This window comes from Talpa occidentalis, unplaced genomic scaffold, assembly GCF_014898055.3.
Source record: "Talpa occidentalis isolate TD23 unplaced genomic scaffold, MPIMG_talOcc4v2.1, whole genome shotgun sequence".
NCBI lineage: Eukaryota > Metazoa > Chordata > Mammalia > Eulipotyphla > Talpidae > Talpa > Talpa occidentalis.
Window position 1 is genome coordinate 109969442 of NW_026555331.1, and position 26159 is coordinate 109995600.

Sequence of the window (26159 nt, forward strand, 5' to 3'; positions counted from 1 at the left end):
TTAACAAGGAGAGCAGTATATATTTAAGAAATCCTGCAGCTTAGTGTTTATTTACATATATGCAAATCACTGACTAATTCGGGCCAAAATACACCCCTGTTTTGTCATATATTATCTTAATGATAACAAACACAAAGCATTTCCTAACCTGAAAAGCTTACTCTTTCAACATCTCCTTAATCTGTAGATAAATGAAGGCGTGAAGGCCTAAGCAAGGGGCAAGTTTTGAGTCTGAGAGCTATAAGGAAGAAAAGGGGATCTTTTCCACTGGCTATTATTCCACATGATGTCACTGGACTCTGAATATGTCACTGGACTCTGAATCTGTCTGGGGTTCCCAGCCACAGGTGAAATTGGCCCTCAGAGACCATTTCCCCAATTATCAGGAAAAGATCTGTCCAAAGGCATTTCAAAATGAAACCTGACCTCCACTTCAACTCTACAGCCATGGTCTGCCTGCTCAAAAACAACGAATGACCTTTAAATCTTAAATTATTAAATAGTTTGTTGAAAGTGTAATGTATTTATCTTTTATCTAATAATGTAAAGAAATGCAATCATATCCTTGCAAAAACCAGGGAAAGAAATAGCAAAGAAATATCCCATTTTCATTACTTCTAAAGAAAATTACCAGCTACAATTAATGAGAAGCTTTTTCACAAATTCTATTGGAAACTTTAATTTTGTTTTCAACATATATAAAAATAATTGTTCTCTCCAATATTTAAGAGGTATGAAGGTGAGCTTAATGTGAACTTCTAAATCCTCATCCTCTCTTTTCTCACTGTTCTCTACGCATGGAAAAATTCTAGCAGTTACACTAAATACATATTTATTTTGTTTGGTATCTATATATTTACCTTATTATATGTTTGCTATCAGAAAATCAGTACACAAACATGGTATAACAATAAAGAAGCAGTAGATATGGGGAGGCCCACAAAGAATGAAAAATAACTTTAGAAAATTGCATAGATCAAGTGAAATACTAAACCTACAAATTGGTTTCTTCACTCCATGTTTATAGAACACTTGCTATATAAATTTTTAGTCATCTTATGAGGTCTACAAGCCATTTACAAAACTCATCTATTTGATTAGCAAATCAAATCTATTAAGTGACTTTCATTCACAGGCATGTGTGTGTGTATACACACACACACACACACACACACACACGACATCGTGCTAGCTATTACAGTTTTAAAAGTGGATGTATAGAAATAAACTCAAATACAGCAGGATCTACTGGAAAAATTAGTTCTAAATCTAATCATTTCTATTGTGTATTATGAAGCAAAAAATATATCCTAATAAGATTAATCTTTATATCTAATGATGCCAGTAGGAACAGCTACACACAGTAGCTGGATTTCAAGGCCATTTATAATCTCAGAAATAAACATTTGCTAAAGGTCCAACAACTCTTGGTGTGTATGTTTATTAGTATCTTAACCTATTTTAATTTAGCAACATATTCTAATTCAGCATTCAAACCTTGACACTGTCAATGGCCACATCTTCGGCTTTGCCATCTAGCATGCAGTCACCAGAAAGCAGGAATTGAGACCCCTAAGATCAAATCCTCAAGATATTTCTGTCATTTTACCAGACTTGTGAACTTGGGTTTGTGTCTGACCCTCAGCTTCTTCATCTACAAAGAGGGACTCATATGGCCTTCATCAGGGGATAGTGTCGGAATTAACTGAGGTATGGAGAAAAAAATGTGGAGAATTTTCTGTATAAAAAGTAATGAATCTAAACTATTAACTTTGTTAGATCCTAGTTTAGGGGGTTGGAGGTTTTGAAGTTATAAAAGACAATTGTTGGTCCATTTTGAAAGTGTTAGTATAAACTGAATTTTAGATCATAATAAGGAATGATTATTATCAATTTTCCTAGCTATGATAAAGACATTATGGTTGCAAATATATATATTCTTATTGTCAGCAAACATTTGCAAAGGTGTTTATAGGTAAAGTATGAGGTATGCGACTTAGTTTGAAGTGATTCAGGCAAGAGAAAAATATATATATTCTACATGTGTGTGATATATATTACATGTATAACACATTACATGTGTGTAAGCATATGTATACATATGTACAAAGAAAGAGAGAGAGAGATGGGGAAGATGGGTAAAGCAAATATGACAAAATACTATTTATTCAATCTAGGTGGAGAGTTCATGGGTTCTTTTTTACCATTTAACTTTTGATTAATTTGAAATTTATCTAAATAAAAATTTGAGGGCCTCCCTGGTGGTGCAAGGGGTTAAAGCACAGCACTGCGAAGCTATCCACAACCTCTGCAGCATGAGTTTGATCCCCAGCCATAGAGCTACCCAAATGGTGCAACAGACCTCTCGTCTCACCCACTGTTCCCCTCAGCAGTGTATTTCAGTCATTCTGCCTGTTCTGTTCCCCACTCTGTCTCTGGTGAATCCTTTCACCCCCCACACCTCTGGCCTGAACCCCAGTTCTTGTATGCATAAATAAATAAATCTTAAAAAATAAATAAATAATTAAAAAGTTGATGGAAAATAAAGAATTAAATGAGATGATGTCATTAAAGCATCTTATTAGGTGCAGTTAGTGGTGGAGATGCTCTGACCACAAATTTAGGACAATCACCATGGCCATATTACACTCACTGTGATACAGCGAACAGCACCCAGCACACAGCAAGTAAGTGGTGAGCATTTGCTGAAAAAAAAATGAACATAATATCCCTCTGGAAATAATATCAGAGTCCATCAGAATCAAAAGCTAAGAGAAAATGAAGTTCTGCTTCCTAAGAACACCAGCAGGCTTCTACAGCTCAGAGGATAAGAATAATTCTTAACTTCTAACCACGTAGGTTCAAATCTGTGAGCACTTTGGATGAATTCTTTGACTCCACACCTCAATTTCCCAGCTGGAAAATGTGGAATAAAAAAGCTATTCCTATCTCATAGCATCAATGTAAAGATTAAGTAAGTTAATGCAGTTAAAATGGTGCCTTACTCAATAGGTATCCAAATAAGAGCTATTTTTATAATATGAGATTTCGGCTCCATCTTTTTGTTCTTCCTGAAGAATCTAGACCAAAGACTCTCTGCATGTCTCCTCCAGTTGACCACCCCACTCTAGACTCTGGAGCTTCTATCAAGCAGCACTTAACAGCTTCTATCAAGCAGCTCCTCAGTATCCTTACCATAAAACCAAGATAAGAGGAAAGCAACAGTCCTAGTTGCCTACAACTACCCAAACAAAAGCAAGATATGAAGACAGAGAGGGGCTACACATAGCCAAATTTGTCAAGTAAAGTGACAATGTGAGTTCCTTTTACTGAAAGGAACTCTACCTCTGGTTCTTCCTGACTATGGGAAAATTACTTATCCTCTTGTGGCTTCACATTCCTCACCATAGAGTGTGATTATCACCCCAAGCCATTCAGGATTACGCTGAACATGAAAGAAGAAAACCTAAGAGCAGGGAATATCTAAGAGCACCTGGCTCTGAATAAGACTTTGATAATACTTACTGAGTTGAACTAACTTTTTTTTTTTTTTTAAGATTTATTTATTTATTTATACAAGCACTGGATACAGTCAGAAGCACGGGAGGGCGAGAGAATTCACCAGAGCCAGAGGGTAGAGCAGAACAGGCAGACTGACGAAGTACACTGCTGAGGGGAGCAGCAGGAGAGGATGGCAGGAGAGGTCTGCACGCCATGTGGGACCCTCACCCGGCGGCCGGGAATCGAACCGGTGCTGCAGAGACTGTGGGCAGCTTCGCAACCCAACACTCAACCACTACACCACAGGGGAGGCCCGAACTAACTTTTATGGATGAAGGAAAGCATAAATTTTAAATTTGATGTATAACAGAAGGAAATATATAACTCAAAATTGTAAATTAAGTATTTTGATGCTAGTTACACAACTGCTTATATACCATAACTTATTATCTAAAGAAACATTTGAAAATACTTTTACTAGAATTATCTTACCCTAGGTTACAGCTGAATGAGCCTCACAAAATATCTAAAGTATCAATATTAATTTAGTCAAAAGAATTGAACTACTAAATTTTATGACTCAGTGACTGTAGGTTATACACCTCATGTGGCTCTACCAGGAGGAAAAGGAAGTAAGTTATTTTCTAGAGAAGGAAATTTGATATCGATTCCGCATGCAGAGCAATCGAGCTGCCCTACGTGTGCCACTCATGACAGAAGCCCTTTTTTTAGAGAAGGAAATTTGAAAAGGCAGATTGGGGCATGTTTAGGCAGGGGAGTGGACAAGAATATAAAAATTCTAGAACAGATGATGTAGCACAAGCCTTCTTAATGTTGAGCTGAAGTCACTCAACACACTTAGATGTTCTGAGACAGATCTTCAATAGCTCTCTCCAAAATGATCTTCTATTTTGAGTACTGGGATAGTTCTCCTCTCCAATGGAACAAACCTCCTAAATTCTTATCTTACTCAGGAAATAAATTGTGTGTGGTACTCACCAGTTGATTCTGGTAAGCAGTCACTGCCGTAAAGACTGTCTCTGGAAAGATGAAAGTTCTGAATTCTTCAGACTTCAGATTGAGCAATGAGGCTGTATGGTCTTTCTTCTTAATGATGTGCACCCGCGGCTGGTACTTATGCATTGAGTTCAAAATTATCTACATCAAAGAGATGGGAAGCACTGAATTTGAAATTCATTGTTAATCAGGCCAAATGATAACAAGGAAAAGAAAAGATAAAATCTGCAATTTCAAATTCAGTTTTAAAATTAGGATCTTCCCTTTCTACTCTAAAGGCAAATCATTTACAAAGAATACTGCAGAGTCACCGCTGTGAATGATATTTTACTAAACAACTGCAAATATTACAGGTCATTTCAAGTGTCCTTTCTAAAATAATGGGGAGAAAACCATCTGGAGGTTAAGTTTATTTATTTTAAATCAAGTCCTAATAAAATGTTTTTTGATGGTCTAGTTAGACAAAAACATGTATGTCTCAACTTTCTAAAGTAAGAAATTGTATATTCTAGTAGGCCAGATTGTTATTTATATGGGAAAAAATGTAAAACAACTCAGCAAGGCAATTTGGCATTAATCCTTGGCTAGAGGACTGAATTTACTGCTCTCTCATTTCCAGTTTTCTAACCTCCAGTTTTCTCAAATACAAAAGCAGTATTAATTTCATAGAAGAATGTGATGCAGATTAGACGATAAATAGCATAGCAAATAGGAATTACTCAGTAAATATAAACTTTATTGTTGTTGTTATTTCTGACAGCTTCACTGATTCCTAACTTCCAATTTATGAACTAGACATGAAAGGTAGTGATGCTCATATACCCTTCCTTAGCTAACAAAAGGGGTCAGTATTTAGAAATCAAAAAATACCCTGGTTAAAGAGGCATGGATTCCAATAAAAGACGCAAATAACTAAAATAAATAAATATTTTAAAATATAAAGAAAAAAAACCGACCTGAATTCCTAGAAATAAGAATTCCTGTTATAAAACTAAATGTGCATCTAATAGAGGAAGCTACTTAAGGACAGATTCAAAGGACTTGGCAGAACAACACAGAATCTAGAAATGTTTCCTTATAGTTTTCAGAACACACTATTTCTGCTGACAAAGAGTTATATTAAATAATTAAAGTTTTAGGGGCCTCTCTGGTGGCACAAGGGGTTAAGCTCTGCACTATGAAGCAATCTGCAGCCTCTGTAGCATGAGTTCGATCCCCAGCCACAAAGCTTTCAACAAGGAGCAGCAGACCTCTCCTGTCTCACCCGCTGCTCCCCTCAGCAGTGTATTTCAGTCTGCCTGTTCTGTTCCCCACTCTGTCTCTGGTGAATCCTCTCACTGTCCCCCAACCCCCACCACATCTCTGGCCTGTACCCCAGCTCTTGTATGCATAAAAAATAAATCTTTAAAAAAAAGAAAGAAATGTAAATTAAAAAAAAAAAAGAAAAAAGAAAGGGCAAGTATGTCAACAAATACTTAAAGATAAAGGTCAACTATCTTTTCTAACATATAAACTAACAGAAAGCTATGGATACATTGCCAACAACCCATGCAGAGTCATGAGTCACTGGCTACTCTGACTTAACTGTGATAAGCAAGGTCTCCTGTGAGCCAATGGATGATGGCAATGCCTGAAGTTACTGATTTGGCCCCAGGTTGAACCCAACCATTGGAAACCATGTGTAAAATTCTCTAATTCATTATCTACTTATAAACATATTTTCTGACAAAAGTTTTGAAACTATTCTTTTCAACTGCATAGACAGATTCAGTAGAAATTTTGGACAGAATTTTTTGGATAACTAAACATAAATATTTTGATTAAGGTAAAGGCAGGGAAAAAAGGCCTTCAAGCAATAACAGCGTTAATAAAGGTGGTAAGAGAGAATAATTACATCAGAATATCTAAATCAAGAAAAACAACTATGAAAATACCAATTAGCTTTCAGGCAATCAAGGCAAAAAACAAACACTATTGTTCTCAACCAGAAGAAGCATGTAAGTTGGTCTAGAATTTTCTGAGCATAAAATCTCAAGCACTATTACTACATAATTTTATAACATCACTGAGAGTTCCTTGAAAAAGAAGCTTATCAAATGTATAAAGGCCTTCCTCGATGCTACTGGTTTATTAATTGACAAGAGCTAGGAATTCCAATTGCTCTTTTCTCCACATTTTGATTAACAATCTAATTGCTTTGTTTTTAATTGCAAAACTTCTAGTTCTTTAATATTCTTAAGCCTCTCTCTATAAAAAGGATACAGGATAAATAAATAGCACTTTCCCAAATGTATTTGGCTATAGTAATCTTTTGTTATATTACATCTGACATGACGGTATTCTACAGAACACACTTTGGGAACTCCCCAAAGAAGGTCTTACCCCCACTCCCTTTATGTTATCGGATGCACCATTGACAGAAATGAGGTGTTTAATCCCACAACATGCTGTCATAGCCTCCAAAATGCATGTTCCCTTTGTTTAGTTGGTGCAGATGGTGAAGTAGTTGCAGAAGTCTTAGGTAAGCCATAATGTGGACAGTTATGGACCCTCCTGCATAGAAATGGAACATGGCATCCCTGTAAATGACCCCTTGACAACAACAGTGAAGAACATGATGTTGTTCTCACAGAAAGTTCTCATCAAATGACTACCAGATGGAGGGTAGGAAGGGGGGGGAGAGAGAGAGAGAGAGAGAGAGGAGAAAGAGACTCAGAGGGAGGCAGTTGTGTATGACATCTCCATTCCATCTCAGGAAACCCACAGAGTCCAAGGCATTGTACTTACGTGGCCATGTTGATCCAGTTCATTATTGGTGAGTTTCACCTTTTCAAAAGACACCATCTGTTTGAGTAGCTGCTCACCAGTGAAAGGAGAATCTGGGTGCACATACAGCCTAAGAAAATTATTGGAAAATCTTATTGAGATATATTAAAAAAAAAAAAAAACAATTCCCTGTGGTTTACAAAATATTCTGATTCTAAAGGAACACAAAAACCTCATATAAATGGTCAATTTTATTTGCCCCATATATCTCAAATTTAATAATACAGCAATACCAAAATAACTAAAACATCTAAATATGTTTTGCATACCAATGATCTAAAAAGGGGTAATATTTAATAAATTTTCTATTATCTGCTGAGCAAGTCTCTTTTTTAAAGGTAAGTTTTCTTCCACATGCTGTTTTTGTCAAATATAAAATCTTATTGTCATAGGTATTTGGTATTTTCAAAACAAAGACAAGGTCATGCTAATTGTATAACAAGTTCCTAGTACAAGCATAACAAGCCAAGAAGGTATAAAGAAATTAAAAGAGGAAATAATTTTAGTGAATCCATTTATTTAAACTTGAAGGTGATTCAGCTTAAAGTGTATATCCTGTATTAATAAGACAGATTAATTGTAATAAAGTAAACTGGGGAACTTTTATAGTCACAGATCAGTCCCTGGCTCCCATCACACGCTACTACTTTCATCATTTAGTTAAGCTCCTGCTAAACAAGAGTAAAAAAAACAAGCTGAGTAAGCTTCAAATTATTCAATGTATTTATGTATAAATAACCTAAGCCCGCCCTCAAAAAAAAAATCTTTGATGGCAAAAATAATATATTTGTCATGTATTCATTCACTGATCAACTGCCATGGGCAAGGCAATCTTTTACTCAATCAAAGTTACATGCAGCCATTATACTAAGTACACATCTGTTGTATATCCTAATCCTGGTGGATATACAAAAACCATTCCAAAACTGGAGGAGATTATAGAGCTAATGAGGGGGAAGGCAAAAGTTTCCATGTAAAAGGACAAATTCCTTTACTCACGTAACAGGGTTATTTCAGTCGAAATTTTGGACAGAATTTTTTGGATAACTAAACATAAATATTTTGATTAAGGTAAAGGCAGGGAAAAAAAAGTCACAAAACCTTTCCTTGCAACATTTATATAAAGAAAAAGAAGTCTGTGCAGTGGTTTGTGCACAGGGGACTGAAAATGGAAGAATCAGGTCCATGTGTGGAAACATGGAAGCTGTTTGTCTATCTGTTTAATTTTTTCCTTAGTATTGTTCAAAATTGCCTTTCAATTGAAGTATTCTTTGATGACACAGTAATACTAACTTTTCAAGTGTTATCCTCCAAAGGTGTATTTTATAAGTACAGTTGTTTTGTTGATCACCACCATAGTTCACATACCCCCACTTTCCAGAAGATTCAAAAATACTTAAAATCGTAGAAATTGATAAAATGTTTCCTTTTTATTGATTACTTCACCATTTGTAATCACATTAACAAAAAGATAAATTTAGTTAAATATCAATAACTTCCAAGAAAAGATCCTACCTTAAAATACAACATTATTTTAGATCATATAAATGTCTTGCCCGTAATTATGTTCAAACAATAATGCCAAGAATTGCTTCTGATTAGTAACATCTGACTGATGAATTTTAGCCTGAAATAAATGTTCCAAAGACCTAGAACCATACAGAATTTCTATCAACATTACAAAAATGATCACCTCCCAAGTTCCTCAACTTTGCCTAGCAAAGTTGGAAAATAGAGCAAATTATATCACACAATAGTTATTATAATAATATCAAACACTTGTTTAAATTATTGAGTATATTTCTATCTTATAATGTATTAAACTTGTTTATCAATATACACATACATAAACTGAACTAGGATGAATGAAAGAACATACAGGAAGCCCCTCCTCTCTGAAGTCCCTTTGGACTTAAAATTCCAGCAATAACTTAAACATGCTTCAGTTAAGATAGCATATTGGAACATGCTTTCCATCTCCAACCAGAACAGATTAGTAACATAAACAAGGCATGTCATATTTCCAAAGTCCTGCCGGCCTGCACCAGTTCCCCATACCTTCAGATATGGAGAAAATGTATGTTAAATAAGAGTGATTAACTTCTTAGAGGAAACACTTTGAAAAAAGAAATGAGAATTTGCCTATAAAATGGTTAGGAATCTGCTAAAACATTTTTCTCTTTCTCTCTAAAATAAAATTGAAAAATTTGGAAGGAAGCTGAAGACTGAAAGCAAATTAGTGATTGGGCAATAAATAATGGGAAACACTAAATCAATTCATTTTAATATCTACTGTAAACTAGTGGTTCTTGCTCAATTAAACAAACAATTGTTCGCAAATTCCCTCGTTATTTAACATACTAATTTACATACTGGCCAGGAAGATATCCTTCCTAGTCTCTTATGGGAAGGGAGATTCTTCAGATCCTGCTTTTCATCTCTTCTCTAGTGCACTTGTAACATACTGTAAACACAATACTTGGGTCAACTACTAGGTAAACTTAATTTTATATCTGAATTGCATGTGTAAATATCTGTGTTCATTCTGCGCCTTGCTAAGACTTCAAACTAAACACGTAGTTCAAACCAGCCATAACTTCAAATTTCCTAAATCTGTATATTTAAAATAATTCTTAACTCTGATAAGAACTCTTAATCAGTTACAAAAATAGTCACAAAACAATTAAAGGCTGTGAGGCTTGGTTTTAGAGCCCTAAATGTAAAGTGAGGTAGTGAGTGTCCTTTGTTTTGTTTTCAAGTAAGCAATTAATTCTTTTAACTTCAACTATTATTATTCGCACATGCAAATACAAGCTCTTTCTCCAAAGAATGCCCAGGGCAGACAAATAAAAGTTTGCAAGTGATTTTTAATCTGAGGACATCTGGGAAAAAAAGATTATTAGCAATAAATAGCACAAAAATAAATTTATATATTCCAATATATTAAAAAGCTATTAACCTAATATTGAATTAATTCACACTAAATTTATTTTGGAGAGAAAAAAAGAGCTTGTTTTTCTTACTTAAAATCTCTAAGTCCTTTATTGGTCAAATACAACCACTGTTTACCCAGATAATGTTAATTATGTGCATATAAAACCACATTGTTAACAAATATTTACTGTAAACAACTATTTTACTAAAACTCACTCTTGAAAAAAGATTTCAAGCAGGGTTAAGTCGCCAATTAGAAATGATTGCTGCCATATAAAATGGATCCAGATTTAACAAATATCCAAACTGAAATTAGGAAAAACTTTGGAATGAATTACAATGAAAGATCAAATTAAAGACAATGTTTTGTCTATGCACAAATTCCGCCCTTTTCAGAGACTAACCCGTATTTTATATAGTAATACTGGAGTGTGTCTGAGCTTGAAATGTTCTCTTGCCAGAACCCACTGCTTTCAAAACAGACCTGTTTAAAATTTAAACAACCAGGACCAGAGACATTATGCCAGCAGGATTCGTATTGCTCAGGCAGAAAATCTGTAGGCACGAACCTGGCTGGTAGCGGTGGGTCAGCCTTGCCAGCCACTAGCCAGGAGGACCGGTGGTAGGCGTAGCGGTACCTCTTGTTGTCCACAGGGACGATGTCCATCAGCACTATGTACTTGGCCTCAGGATCCACACCCGAAAAGGACACCCGGATGGTAGGAAACATCCTCCTGACACAGGGAGACAGAGATAATTGGCGGGAGCTCACACCCCCTAATGAGCTGGCTTGGATTAAAGAGAGAAAAACAAGGGCCCCACTCCCCTCCCTTAAACCGCTGCTTTTGTTTCCTGGAAAGAAATAGAGATGTGAATAAGAGACCCAACTTTCTCCCAAACCTAGATAATTTTAGATGTCATCTTCACTTGAGTCCTCATTGGTAGGTGAAAAGTTTTGTTTCATTTTTTTTTTTTAAATACAAAGGTCTGTCATTAAGGAAAATCTTCAGCAACTTAATTATCAAGCACCTGAAGCTCCTGGACTCAGTGCAGGAGCAGCTCACAACCCCCTTGGGGCAGCAAGAAAATTCCAGCTTCTGTCAAACAAAGTCAGAGCAGGGTTCTCTGCTTGGGTTTCAAGAGGCCCAGGGGCCCTTCCCAGAGTTTCGAGAGCTGGAGCAACCAGATTCTACTGGCTAGGGCTGTGCACCGAGCCCTGGACCCAGAGGCGCATCCCCCCTCCCCCCACCCCCGCCCCGGCCCAGCTTCCTGCCCAGGCTGAACCTGCCTGGCTATCTTAGATGCAAAGGGGCCTTCTGCACCAGCACTCCATCCTACCTGGAGAGTTGTTTCAAATGTCATTCTTCTGCCTAGGTTTTGCTTTTAGCTTTTAATGAGATTGGTGGCTTCTGCATATTGACATCGATTAAAGGAAAGCTACCTGCCTCCCTCCAAGCAACCAGCAGTTTACCCTGCACCCCAAACACTCCTCTCCAGATCCCTACCCTGTGCCTCCAAGTCCTCCTGGGCTGCAGAGCCAAGATCCCTGTTCCCTTTGTCCTTTCCATCAAGACTGGGGTAGGGCATTCCCGTGGCTGTATCCCAAGAAAGAAAAGCCTGAAAATTTGTCTCAGCAGCTTTTTCCAACAGGAAGTGCTCTGGAAGGAGTCCTTCTTGAGTGAACCTTCTACTCAATGGTCATGACCAGTGACCAGCACAGCTTCACCAGCTTCTGTAATGGCCCTAAGCCATGCATCATCCCCTTGTCCCAACTCCTCACCCGCCGAGGACCAGCTACCTGCCCGACTTGGTGATGATCATCTCTGTGCCCAGCTCATGGAATTTGTCCCAGAGCTCCTTGGTCTCCAGGCTGCAGGTGATTTTGGCCATTTCCTCGCTGGGAATGACAGGAGTGGTGGGGATCAGTGGCTCCGTGCAGAGAGAGGAAGAAGATGGGCTGCTCCCGCTGCCACTGAACTCCCCATGTGCATCCAGGCTGGTCAGCTCACCCAGGGGCTGGGCGCAGGATGACTTTTCAACAAATTGTTCTGCAAGAAAGAGAATAAAGAATGACAGCTGACACCATCGAGCAAGAAAAGACACAGGAAGGAGAGCAGCATAACTGAAAAGGTATCTGGATTTAACTTCAGAAAAGTTAAACTAAGAAATTCCAGAAAGGTAGAAATAGCCCACAACTATGCAAATGAAACAGGATTCCCAAGGAGTGACATGCCCGCAGGCATGCTTGTTGAATCAAACAAGTTCTAGAACCAAGTTTGTAACCAGTATTACTGAAACCACTTTCACAAATAAAAACATAAGGCATGGAAAAAAAGGAAAGGTGGAAATCGTTAGGGACAAAAAGCAAGTATACCTATTTGTTATCCCACCTAAGTTCTGAATTTCACAATTTGTGGGATCTAGTCCCCTCCCTTTGACAAGCAGGAAAAGTTTGTCTCCATGGAGATCAAGGGCATGCACAGAAATATATCAGCACCTTTCTCACTTTGAGAGAGCTTTTCCTTCCCTTCTCTCTTCCTCAAAGAGAAAATAAGGGTGTGGGGGAGACAGGATTCAAAATAGAATTAAGTCATTTCATTTCTCTGCGTGGTTCCCAGTTTCCAGGGCTTTAGTTAGATTAAGGTATTCTTTACGATATCCCTCCAGCCTGAGATCTTAAAAAAAGACCCTCGTGCACAGCTTGTTAAATCAGAGGAGTGATCTGTCTGGGCTGTTTTTGGAATAATCTTAAAACAACTGTTTTAAGGACAAATTCTTGCTCTCTCTCTCTCTCTCTCTCTCTCAAAAAGATCTTAGAAGTGAGGAAATAGTCCCAAACGCAGGCTGGAAGAATATTAAGTTGGACTAATGCTTTGCCATCTACCACCAGGCTGGAATACCACTGCCTATGAACCACACATTCTCCTCCACAGCTGATAAGGGCCTGGGACTACACCAGTCACTTTGATGGAATACAGGGGGAGTTCTGTAATTGTTCCAATTATCTTGCATCCCTTAAAAAAGAAACTACTTGAATCTGAAATGTGAAACTGATTTCCAAACAACTTTGTTCTAAGTGCCCTCAAGGTACTGAAGCAAGTTCTACATGTATGTGGGCACTGTGACATGTTTATATCATATAAATTTTTTTTAATTTTTCCTTGTGGGGAAGGCACGCTGGAAATAGAGAATTTTTATCTTTTTTCCTTACAGTAATAATCCAATTCATGGAAATATTTTAAATTAAAAATAACCAAATTAATTCTTAACCTTCTGTTTTCAAATTCAAAGAATGAGAACCATGTTACAACAAAATCTTACTTTCAGAAAAACATTTACATAATATCTTTATAGAACATTAACAAGTGGTCTTAGGAATTTTCTTATTTTCTTATAATTTAAAAAAAGCAAACTCCCTTAGCCTGGTACTAACTAAATGTCAGGGTTGGGCAGTGCAGGAAAAAGAAATGATCCAGAAATGTTCTAACACAGTGACAGATGTCAATTATATCTCAATAATTTTTTTTTAAAAGAAATGCTCTAGTGGTCTGAGGCAGTTCTAAAACAGACTTAATGTATTTAAATAGGCACTCCTGAGACACTTTGTTGCTTCAATATCTGACCAGGGTTTCAAGGCAACACATCCTCTCTTAACAGAAACTTTAGGTGTTTCTCCTGACCAGTCCTTTGCTTGTAGTCACTAATAGGACTCTGTCAAACTGGCCATTGAAAGGGACAAGAATACCTTCAGATTCTTTCAGATCCCATCCTTAAAGTCCAGGGAAGGGACACTCAATTTACCCATTGTGAACGTGTGGGGTAAGGAGTGCTGTGAGCTGGGAGTGGTTTTATACTTCAAAATTTAGATAGAAGTTGTGTTTCCCCAGGCAAATAAAGAGAGACAAAAGCAGTGCTAAAATGAAGGTGGAGCTGGCACTCAAACTGGCTGACTGGGCATCTATTGTCTGTATTTCTCCAGGAATTTTAACCTGGAATCCGCTTTTCCTCCTAGCTACCAAACTGAGATGGAAGCATTTATAAAGAATTTCAAAGCCCTCTAAATAGGAGTGGACACTGCTGAGAAGTGCAACAAACATAACTTTGAAATTGGAAGTTAAGTTATTTCTACATACATTTTGTTTAATTGGTTTCCATTTCTTTGGCAGATTTAGATTTTGATGGGGGCAAATGGAAAAAGGGGGGAAAGGAAGTAAAAATCTTGGATGAAATTTTTAGATATCATTATGTTTTCTAGAAAGAGTCTGGTTTCCTTTTCCCTGGTTTCAAGATGTTAGGGAATTTTAGTTTTCTCTTGTTTCTCTGCCCAGGTGCTTTATTTTTCATCTCTAACACCTCATCTTTCAGATTATTGTTTTTATTTTGGATGAGAGCTATTAAAGCGCCCGGAAGGAGAAGGAAGCAAAACAAAAATTCAATGAGTTAAAAAGTAAATATTTTGTTTGCTACTTGATGCTCTCACTGTTTTGGGGGCTACCAAATGATCAGGAAGTATAAAATATTTTCTGGGTACCCAAGATGTAATGAAGAGAACACTTCTTTCTATCTCACTTGTAGAGGGATTTTTAAACACTATCTCCAGCAATTTCTTTCCCACACAATTCACTTGGGCTAACATAATCTCTGTTCTCCCTTTACTCTGAGTCTAGTATCTTCTATAAATGGTAAAGGTTGCTAAATAAACAGTATAGCTAAAAGTTGAGGAATTTGGGAAATGATTACTGGTTAATGTTTTTGCCAACCTCCACTGAAAATGACGACAGTTATAAAATGATGTCTAACGGATACAGCTAAGAGCTTCTGTGAAGAAGATGGGAGAAATGGCTAATTCTACAGCACTTGACAGTGATTTTAAAGTGCTGACTCTAGTTTAGAGGGAAAGCAAAATTAAACTAGTTTCTACTACATTTCAGTTCTCCTTGGCTTCAAATGCACAAACAGGGGTCACAGGCATTATAAATTTTAAGCTGTTGAGCTTAAAAGGGGGTTTTATTATTATCTATCCCTGAGTTGTTACGAAACCCACGCACCCCACAGGTTTAACTTGACATCAGAATCTAGATAAATGGGTAGGGACAGCGACTGGAGCGCACACGAGATGGGATACTGGTTGTATTTAATATATTGTGAAGTCCCCAAAGAAAACTTGCGCCAAAATGAAAAAATCTCCCAACCCGATGGCCTCGGGGGTCAGAAGCTGCCAGGAGCCAGGAAAGACGGGCACCCTCCAGAGTCTCCCGCAGCCCAAAGACCCGGAGCCAGATAGATGAACAGCATCCCTTGCCCCTCTCGCAGGGCACAGCCGGGGAGACCGACTTACCCAGAGGTTTGATGGTGTTCTCCGCGGCCTCCTTCTCCTTGGAGCCGCCGCTCGACATGAGCGCGGCGATGGAGAAGGCGTTGGCCCGGGAGGACAGCTGAGGTTTGGGCGACGCCGTGAACTCCATGGCCCCAAGTGCGCGCTCCTGGCCAGGAACCAGGTCTGCCGAACAGCTGTCCAGCTTCCCGAGGGGAGACCAAGACCGAAACACAGTGCAAAGTTTCTGAATGCGGTCACAGGGGAGTCGAGGACTGCGGGGCAGTCAGCCCCAACCTCCCAAAACTTCCACACTGGTCTCTCGACTCTCCCGCCGGCGGAACGCACTGGCTGCAGGGGCTTCGAACTGGTGGGAGAGGACAGAGAAGGACGAACGGCGGCCTCAACCCGGTGCGCAAACACCAGTGCGCCCCGCAGGACCACAAGCTGCACCGCAAGCTGGAGACGGGCATCAGCTGGGCAAAGCCCCAGGGTCCCTCAGGAACCCCCCACCCCCACCCCGCGCCCTTCCTCCCTCCCCGCGCCGGGGACAGCCGCTGCAGCCTAAGCCGCTGCGAGGGGGCGGGCGCCAGGGAGCCCCAACACTGGCGTGCGCTCTGCTGCGCGGCGCCGGGAACACTGCGCCGGGGCGGCCGCGGCCCTGCGCCTTAATTTGCTGGCGGCCGCAATTCCCGCAGCCCGCAGCCAGTCAGCGCCGCCGCACGTCACCGCTTCCTGAGGCCAACGCCGGGGGCGGGGCCGGGAGCCGGGCGGGGCGGGGGAGCCCGAAACCCGGAGCCCGCGTGGCCTGGCTGCGCAGCGGCCGCGACCCGGGCACCGGCTCCGGGGCTGGGCTCCCACCGCCACGCTAGCGCCGCAGCCCCGGGCGCGGCCGCCTGAACTTGAGGTCGCGGGATGGGAGGGAATTGCGCGCTCTTGGGAGAAGGCATTTTTGTAAAGGCCTAACATTCGGGATCCCAGGAGTGACCCTTCCTTTCGACAGGGCGGAAGCCTCGGGGAGTTACCCCATTCTTTTTCTTACCTGTGCTCAGAGTTACAAAAGAAAGTTGAGAAATGCTAAGAGAGGGAAAGAGCGGTGCCAGCGGGCCAGATCCCTGTCTCCAGGGAACCCCTCCCAGAGCTGGGGTCCCCAAAGCGCTTGATGCGCCCCAAAAGATTTGCTTGACGGTGGGCTGGAGCGACTCTGCCCTGCAAGAGATACAGCTGAGGGAGGGCTGCGAAGTTTTGACAAAGGACTCTCTGGACCACGCAAACCCGTGGGCGTCTCACCCAGGGGTCCTATTCTCGAAAGGGACTAGAAATGGTGACCTTGAGGAAGGGAAGGCGAGGGTGCCGCGCGTCGCCCGGGGGCGCGGCAGCCTGCGGGGACCCCTGGACGCGCCAAGAATGGGAACTTTACAGCGCCCCGGGCTTGGCGGACATGGAACCTTCTGCCTTCGCAACTCGGCGCCACTAGGACTTCCACGATCTTGTAGGGGTCGTCCTGTTGGCCTTGTTTAGCTTGAATTACTCAAATTCTCCGAATTCGCAGGGTAATCCGCCGCGCTCGGAGCCGTGTAATCTCAGACTGACACACACTCTCAAGCTGTACATGTAAATATTTGCGCTCCTTTTCAGCCAGTCGGTCTGGCGATTAGGAACCACTCGGTGGGTCTTGAAAGAGAGAAAAAACAACCACCACCACCCTCATTTCCCACCGACCTTTCCGCCCTTTTGCTAAAGCCTTCCCCAGCTTGTGAATTAAAAGAAGGGGGGGCGGGGGAGACTAGAACTCAAAATTGAGGACGTTTATGTAAGCAAAATGATGACTTCTCGGTGAGTAATGATTGAAGCCTGTCTTGCCATCGGGTAGCAATAGTTTCTTAGAAGGTTCTGCATGGAGGTGATAAAGAAATTTATTCTGATTAGCCTTCAAGGACAAAGTGTGAAATGTTGGGGGGAAATTTGTAAATCCACAGACTGGTACTGGAAGTTTAAGCAATCGTCTACCCATCTCCGTTTGCTTTTGAGAGAGAAAATCTGGCGAAGCGGGCGTAGCTCCGCTCCAGTCCACCCAACCCGCTAGCGGCAGAAGGGAGCACCGGGCTCGCTCTCCGGGTCACCGCCCTGTTCACACCCTGGCCCTGCAGTTGTGCCTGAAGATTGATAGTAGAGCTCACACTAGCTGCAAGCAGAAGACTTTCAAGTTAAGCTCCGGTAAGAATGAAGAGTAAACCTCAGAATGCGCCTAAGGATCAGTTTTCACTCTGGAATCCTTGGTCCATTGCGTTTACGACAACCCCGACTCAATCCAGACTCTGGTTATTATAGCCCCACCCCTACCCCACTTTAGTGGAACATTATTTTCCCCTTCTTTTGGATGGAAAGGTCCGCACTGGGTTCTTTCCTGTCTCAAACGCGTAGGGTTTGGTTAGAAAGTAAGGTTTCTGTCCAGAGGGGTTTTTGTGTTTTTTGGGGGTAGTGGTGGTGGTGGTGTCATCGTGCGTTTAGAACTTGATACATGCTTCAACAGGATGTCCACAGTCTAATTGGTTGGATTTAGGTTTCAAAAACTCGCAGTGGAATTATACCTCAGTTTTTAAAAACTTGCCATTGTATTTCACAGAGAGAATGCAGTATTTTTCTTAACTATCTTAATAGTTCAGACTGAAATTTGAATAAGTTCATGATGGGATATTTTCAGAAAAATTCGCTGAGCAAATGGAAAGCTGACTTGCCCCCAATCAGTTTCTACTTCCCGTCCCAAATGCCCACACGACCTTAGCCCAGTTCAGGGTTTCCTGTGGGCAGAGAATCCTGACTATTCTTATTATAGGTAAAATAGGAAACGGAAAAGGTAAGCAAACTATGGAGGTAGGCGGCAAATCAGAGGAACTAAAAAGGCCACTTTAAACAAACCCAGGAGGGAGAGGTAAGCTGTTTAGGGATCGCTAACAAATTATGTATCTTCTTGGTGTTGAAACCACGGTAGTAAAACCTAAGCTACAACTTAATTATCAGGGTTACACTGTTCCTACTCTTAGATTTATTACCTTTGCAAATCAATATGGTGCTATAAAAAGGGGGAATTGGTACTTGGCAAAAAGGTGTTGTAAGGGGTGATTCAAAGCTATCCTGAGGCTGAGAGCAGCAAATCTTGAAGTCTTCTCAAAACCCCGTTGTTAGTGCGATTTAACAGGTAAAGCCATCACCTTAACATATCACTCCAGGCCCTTCTCCGGAGGACGTTAGGCAGGCGGGGGGCTACTTTCAGATACTGGAAAGTGCACTGGGCACGGAGAAGATTTATTTGTGTAGCTTTCTAAAAATCTCCAACAACCCTCCTCACTCCTTTCATCATCTGCATTAAAATAGGGCCAACAATTTATTCCAACCTGAACAATAGCTCTAGATTAATGAGGTAAAGTGCATAAAGCGCTCAACGCCTGGAATGAGTAACCTTAACAGTTACCCCAATATAAGAAAAAACGTAGAGAATTTTATTGTATTCAATTTTTGATTGCAAATTCTCCATCACAGAGATGTACCTTCTGCGTACTCATGTGGATTAGTTGTGTAGATGGTTTTACAATATACGCCAAGGATTGGGGTTGCATGATGGCAATGGACCATTGTTTACACACTGTTAAACTCCAAGGTCTAAGAACATAAAATTTTGGTTATAAGTCTGCGTTTTGTTAGGCGGAATTCGATTACATAAAGAACTATTAGATGTTTTCTTTTACACACCATCCTTTCAAATTCTCTTTGTAGACTTCGGAATTCAAAAGTTAGTGCACCCCAAGAACTGTACAGAAAGTAATCCGTTCCCCGCTTTCGGCCCATGGTACCTCGCTTAACGAATGCTACCACAGAACCCATCGCTGAAAGCGGAAAGGACTGGTCCTTGGCAAGTCTCGCCAACGAGAACTGCTCCTGGGCAAGGAGGCCGGCCGGGTGCCAGACCCAGGGCGCCACCCCGTGCCGGGGGATAATCGCGGGGGAGAAGGTGAGGAAAGAGACTGGTCTCTGGGCACACGGGCAGCCTCCCCGGAAAGGGGCGCGGGATTCCGTGTCCATCCTCTCTGCCGCTCTTTCAGGTACACGTTCAAACAGGGCCTCGATGCTTTCGGATTCGTGATCGCGGTTTACGCAACAGAAAAAAGGCCCCGGGCAATGTGGGGAGAACGGCGAGACCCAGGGCAGGCGCCGCGGCGCGTCCCCGGGACGGTCCGAGAGCAGCGCGCGTCTCCGCGCCTGGCAGGCGGCGGGTGCGCGGCCTGGGGTTTCAGCGCCCGCCGGAGGGCCGGAGAGAGCTTTTCCCCCGCGGAGTCCGGGCCTCCGGCCGGGGCACACCCCAGCGGGGTTCCGTTTTCTTAACCCCGGGTGGTTCCCGAGAAGTGTCCCCTCCTGCCCCGGCCGCGAGAAGCGGCCCAGAGTGGCCGCGGTTCGAAGCGCCTGTGCCCGGTCGCGGTCGAAGGGCAAAGCCCGCGCAGCTGCTGGGCGGGCGCGGCCGTCTGGGGTCCTGGCGTGCGCGCGCGTTTGTTCTGGAACTTCACGCTTGCCGCCAGCTGTGAGACTAAGGACAGGGGTGTCTTGTGACCCTAAACCAAGTCTCTCTCCTCCCCAGGGAGGTCTTCAGGGAGGAAGGGAAAGGTTCTGTAGGGCGGCGCGGCGTGGTGATCCCGGCTCAGGCCCCAGAGGCCAGCGGCTGTGGGCGCGCGCAGCCTGAGGGGCTTGGCTTCGAGTCCCAGGCGCTGGGCCTCAAGTTCTCCCTGCCATCGGGACCAGCCTTCCTGGGGTTCACAGCGTGCGGCATCCCCCACCCCGGCCTGAGGGCAGAGGGGAGGCGCGGTGCCCCGGAGCAGGCACTGAGGATGCTCGCTGGGGCAGCACCCACCCGCTCCTCCTGTTGGCGCTCGCATCCCGGGAGCACAGGCCCTCCGAGGCTGGCCCTAGGCGCCGCGGGCTTCTCTGATCCGAGTGCGCTAGAATTGGGTGCAAAACTAACAACGTGACCCCAAGCATAGCAAAGAAAGATGTCTTCTGACGTTGTGAGCATAAACTCCAGACCCTCTAGCCCCCTCTCTTCCACCTTCATCTCTCTTGCACGCGTGCTCCTTCTTGTCCTGCCTACCTCTTGGGACATTGCTGCCTTCGTCCTCCCAATTGCCCCACTGCCAACGAATCCTGTCCTTACTTAAAGCGTAGATATTTTCTACTTCAGGAATTATTTTGCGTGAATTTTTACTTTAAAATTACTGCTTTAAAGTTTTATTTCTCGATTACTGAGCTTTTTGGCGCCTAATTTTGATCTCTCACACTAGTCCTGGCAGTGTCAAAAAAGTTAAGAATTTGGTCTTAATTGCCCCCATAATAAACAGTAGCAATGCAAATCTCTAGCTTGGAAAGCAAGCCTGGCTCCTGCAGGTACCACTCGTGCTGGACTAATTAAGGGGTGCCCCCCTCACCCCTAGAAGGAGGAAAGCATACAGAGGATGAGGACTCTCCTATTCCGGGATGAAGCTGTCGGTGGCCCACCAGTGCGGTGCTTGGAACCTGCGTGGACACAGCACTCTGTAGCCAGACAAATGCCCCGAGTTCTCTTCCAGACCTGCGGTTTCTTAGGTGTTTAAAAACAAACAGAACTGAAGGAGACAACTTCCCAAAGGATGAGCAAGCACACCTGTCTTGCCAGTGTCCTTCCTTCCAATAGTGTCAGTTTTGGAGGTGTCATCCAATTTCGATTCATAGGCATCGCTGCATTAGGGAAGGTAATCCAGTGTTCCACCAACTAACTGGGCACTGTCCTCTCTGGTCATTGCTAGAGTACTTCTCACTTTTGCTCTCCCGGAACGAGAGCCAGCTGTTTGGTGACAACCTATCCACGTTCTTATCAGAAGGTTTGGAAGATCATGATGGGGAAGACCCAGGCAGCAGTCCAAGGTCCTGCTGCCAACTCCTATTGCAAGTCATCCCAGAAACCATTGATTGATGCAAAATATACCCAGTAACAACTTGGATCCCATCCCCAGATATCAAAGTGCTGCAGAGGACTTGAAACATGTATCATGTCAGGGAACAAAGATGAGTGCATCTAATAAAAGATAAAGGATGCAGAGTATTTCTTCACCAATTACCTGGTACTTATCCTGGGCTGGGCACTTTGCTTTGAACATTATGCTTAGGTTCTAGAATTAGAGCAGTGGTCAGACCCCAAACTTCTAGTCATGCAAGGCACTGTTTGGTGAGAGACACGGTTAATAAACATGTAAAATAAAAAAAAAAAAAACGTAAGAAATAGACATGTGAAAAAGACATGAGGAAACAAGGGTCAGAGACAGAAAAATTAAACTTATTTGTGGCCATTAATTGTTCAACCAGGCATTGGCTTATTGGGATAGGAAGGAGGTTGGACAATTTTTGTATGATCCCATCCCATTGAGGATTCAAAGCCTACCAAGCCAGGGAAATATAGTTAAAGGCATTGATATAAAAAAATAGCACTATATATATTATATTCTACTCATTGTTAATCTAGAGGAACTGAGAATATAAGGGCATAGTGGCTCAATGTTAAATCAAGTAACACAAATTAAACAACTTTAATAAAAACCTTCCTAGAAGGAGCAAGCTGTGCTGCCTGCATTTCCACGTCTGTCAAACGTGGTCCCTGACAATACCTATATTGAGTTTATTATGAAGGTCAAATTAATAATGCCAGTGTGATACAGGCATTACTATTGAACAACTCTAGAACTGGAAAAAAGCATCCTTTTGACTTAGAGATGGACGATGCAAATTAAATGTTTGTATTCAACAGTTTCAATTTCAACCCTGTACTCAATGAATTTGAGAAGCAGCCTTTTCTTTGAGGATGGTGAGAAACTCAGGGATTTTGTGGCAGAAGAGAAACCCAATGGCCACCTGGGTTAAGGGACACCTGCTCTCTGCTCACACATAGAACCTCACTCTCCCTTGCTGAGAAAGCTCTTGCTAAAAAAGCTGGAGACCCATAGTTGGCCTCTCCACTGCATTTTCTTCCATTAACTCAAGTACTTTGAAGGCATTCTGCATACATTTCAATTCCTGGATGCTAACTTTTCAAGATGCTCATTACAAAGAGCATCTATTGCACATGTACTATGTGCCAGGCGCTGCACTAGGCTTTCCAAGAACTATATAATATCTGTAATATCAGTGGTAGCATTATCATGTGCATTTTAAATTTGCAGAAAATGAGTCTCCAGCAATTCACTTGCTCGAGGGCACATGGAATATTTCATGGTGGCGGGGATGTGGCAATGGTCTGTGTGTCCCAAGTCTTTTTCTCTCCGAAATCTTAATCTCCTCCCATATTGGAATCTACTATTATCTGCGTTGGTTTCTTGCGCCTGAAGAAGCAGCAGTTCCAAGGAAGGAGTTGAATTTTCTTGGTCTGTTCCTAATAGCAGCCCCAAGAGCCTGGAAGTACCTGCATAAATTTGTGGTCTGTACCACTGGGATCTGGAAGTTGGCTCCCACAAATGTGGGCAGAGGTGATTCGCATGCCCACAGTCCTACCTCCCCAAATAGAGGAGGGGGAGCGGCAAGTGTAGGTCTTTCGCTGTCCGTGGATCACAGACCTCGACTGCCTTTGTAATTTTTCCCCCTTTATGTTGAAATTACGGAGTAATCTGTATGTTCCTCAATGGCGACTGGGACGCGTGGAAATGGAGGCAGGTCAGGCCTTTAGGGATCCCGCACCACTCGGTGGGAGTCAGTATCCTCTTTCCGCCTGCGGTGCAGCTTTCATTTGCCCTGTGAACGGGGCAGGGTACCCCTTGAAACTTGCAGTCTCAGAGTATGCCTCAAAATTTGGAGCCCGACTGCCAAGATTTGGATAGTCAAAGGCAGCTTTGTCTTTTGCTAGCCCTGTGAACCTGAGCTGTCTGAACTGCTCTGAGTTTTCCTAAACTGTTAAAGAGAGACCTAGACCCGCACAGCACTTAGAGCCTGCGGGGCGTCCCAGTTCTTTGGAGGCGAGGGGAGAAGGGGAGTAATTTCCGCACCCGAGCCGCCAGGATGAGGGTAGCGCACGGCCTTGCAGAGTGCGCTCTGGCATCTCGGGTGTGGGATCCTCTGGTTGACCCCTCATCCCAACCCCACCCTCAGCCCAGAAGCAAGGGGATAAGGGCGCCACATATCCTCTTCCTCTCATTCCCAAAGCTAGGTGAGGCTAGAGGTGGAGTTAGACACCCCCCAGACCCACGCGGTCGGCGTGCTTGCAAAAAACTGAATGGTCAAGTGGCAAATCCAAACCCGCTTCTCCGCTCGCGGCGCCCAGGGCCACCCTCAGACCCCGCGGCCTCCCACCCAGGGCTGGAGGCCAGGGCCGGGGCCCTCCGCTCAGACCCGGTGCCTGGGTCGCAGACGCCCGACTTCGAGCCGGTCGGGGCTTTGTCTGCGCGGTGACGGTGGCGCTGGCGGCGGCGGGGGCCTTCCCCGGGCTGCCCCGCCATTTAATCAGGGCTATTATCAGACTGGGCTTGCAGGATGGCGCCGGCCGAGCTTTACCCCCATTAGCTTAGGGCGGGGTGGGGGCTGGGGCCGGAGACCGCCGGCTGTCCCGCCGCAGCTGCAGCGCCTCTGGAGCGCTTTGAGAAAGAAGGGGCGCGGCGTCTGGCGACGGCTTGGGCCGCCTCAACCCAGCCTTTCTCAAGCTGCTGCTTTATTGGACTTTTATATCCTTACCCGCAACTCAGCCCTTACTAGTTCTGTAGCTTTGGGGCAAATCACTGACCTTCTTTGAGCCACAATTTCTCATCCGTAAAATGGGTCTGGATAGATACACCGAAAGGTTGTCAGCAAGATTATACATCCTAAACTGATGCATCCTAACTGTTATGTGGAAGGCTTGGCACGCTCAAATGTGTTACGATTATTGCAGTAGAATTGCATCTGCCTCTTTTTTCTCTTGAAGGGCCTTTTAAAAAATTGTTAAAAAGCAGGGGTGAAAAGGAACCTAGGTTGACCGTTTCAAAGAAGTCCAGTGATCACTTATATATTTGCTAGTTTTATTCACTACTGACTGGGTTCAAGTTTCACTTCTGCCACTTGCTGTCTGTGTGCATTTGGATACTCCGCTTCATGTCTCTGTACCTCCTTTGCCTTAGCTGTCAAATGGCTGGAATGCCAGCGCCTATATTATCAGTCGATTGATGATGCATGTAGAATACTCAGCAAAGAGAACGTTCTCCTTAAGCACGAGCTGTTTCTAGCAAAATGATTTACAAACCACACACTTCAGTTTTTTGTTTGTTTGTTAAATATCCCTGCCAGAAAGCAACTGTCTCCTGATCCTAAGGAATGTTTACGTTGGTGCGAGGAGGCTGAGGTTTAAGGCTGATTGTCGTGTTTGCAAATGCCCAGGAAAGAATGTGTGAACCACCCAGCAGTGTCTTCTGGCCTCCAGAGTTTCCTTTTTGCATTACCAGCACAATGCCCTCTTGACACCGTCCATTTAAAGATAAAAAACTGCAGCAAAACAGTCACCATTATTTTCAGATGGCTGCTAAAATATTAGCACTCACAGCGACCTCAGTATTGTCAGCAGTAGTTTTCTAATCAGTAAAGTATAATTAGCAAAGCAAGACTAATTATTAAAGTGACCTTCTAAGTAGTGAATGTTTGTGAATGGTCCTTAAGTGGGATATCCTGGGCCCAGTGCCCAATCCTTATTAGCGTGCTCAGCTTCAGCCAGCACTGGCCTCAGCTTTCCAGCTTTCCCGAAAGCCTAGTTCTGTTTTTGGATTGACATTCTTCCTCTGGCATGTAAAGCAAATAACTCATAAATATGGTTAAATTATTTCAAGTGTCAGCCTTTCACCTGTGTAATTTCATTTGCTCCCAATTTACAAGTGAAGAAACTAAGGCACAGAAAGTTTGTATAACTCACAGCTAACATGTGGTAAAGCATAGGTTTGGATTCTTGCCATTTTTTCTGCACAACACCCATACCCCACCTCCTAGCATTTTTAGGCCCTTCTCTTCTGCCAAAATACTTCAAAACTGATGGCAAATCCAGAGGAAAAACAACCAACCAAATGACCTCAGAAAGTTCTCTGCTTCTAAGGAGGCACCTAAGGGAAGAGGCATAATTCCTGGCAGTGGTCTGAGGGCCTTTTGTCAATGATTTCACCTTTGAGCCACAATTTACTGTTTTACAAAATGAGTGTTTGCTTTCAGTATTGTATAACTCTTGGTAGTTGTATTGTATAACTAATGTTTAGTAAGACCTAATGTATGTGAGAGGCCTGTAGTATAGGTACCTTTATATATTGATATATAATTTACTGTAAAATAAATTTTGTTTTATAATAAATACTGCCAACTCCATGGGACTATGTGCAAATCCAATCAGACAAATTATTTGGAAAATTAAAAAATGAGACTTTATTTGAAATGACAGCTTATTGTTTATTTTTAAAATTCTGGGACAAGAAAACTTTTTTTAGGGCAGGAATTTCAATGTGTGGTTCAACATGTACTGAATCAAAGTACCTGAGAATTTTGGATATTTCTTGGT

General features: G+C 42.7%; 1 protein-coding gene across 1 annotated transcript in view; it reads right to left on the reverse strand.

The window, feature by feature from the left end:
- Nucleotides 1–15743, reverse strand: part of TBX20 (T-box transcription factor 20) — a 37229-nt gene extending 21486 nt beyond the window's left edge. The window contains exons 1-5 of the mRNA XM_037517991.2: nt 15617–15743; nt 12077–12326; nt 10848–11012; nt 7306–7414; nt 4501–4659 (exon numbers count right to left, since the gene is read on the reverse strand). Coding sequence (XP_037373888.1) covers nt 4501–4659; nt 7306–7414; nt 10848–11012; nt 12077–12326; nt 15617–15743 — 810 coding nt within the window. The remainder of the gene's footprint in view (nt 1–4500; nt 4660–7305; nt 7415–10847; nt 11013–12076; nt 12327–15616) is intronic.
- Nucleotides 15744–26159: the final 10416 nt, after the last annotated feature.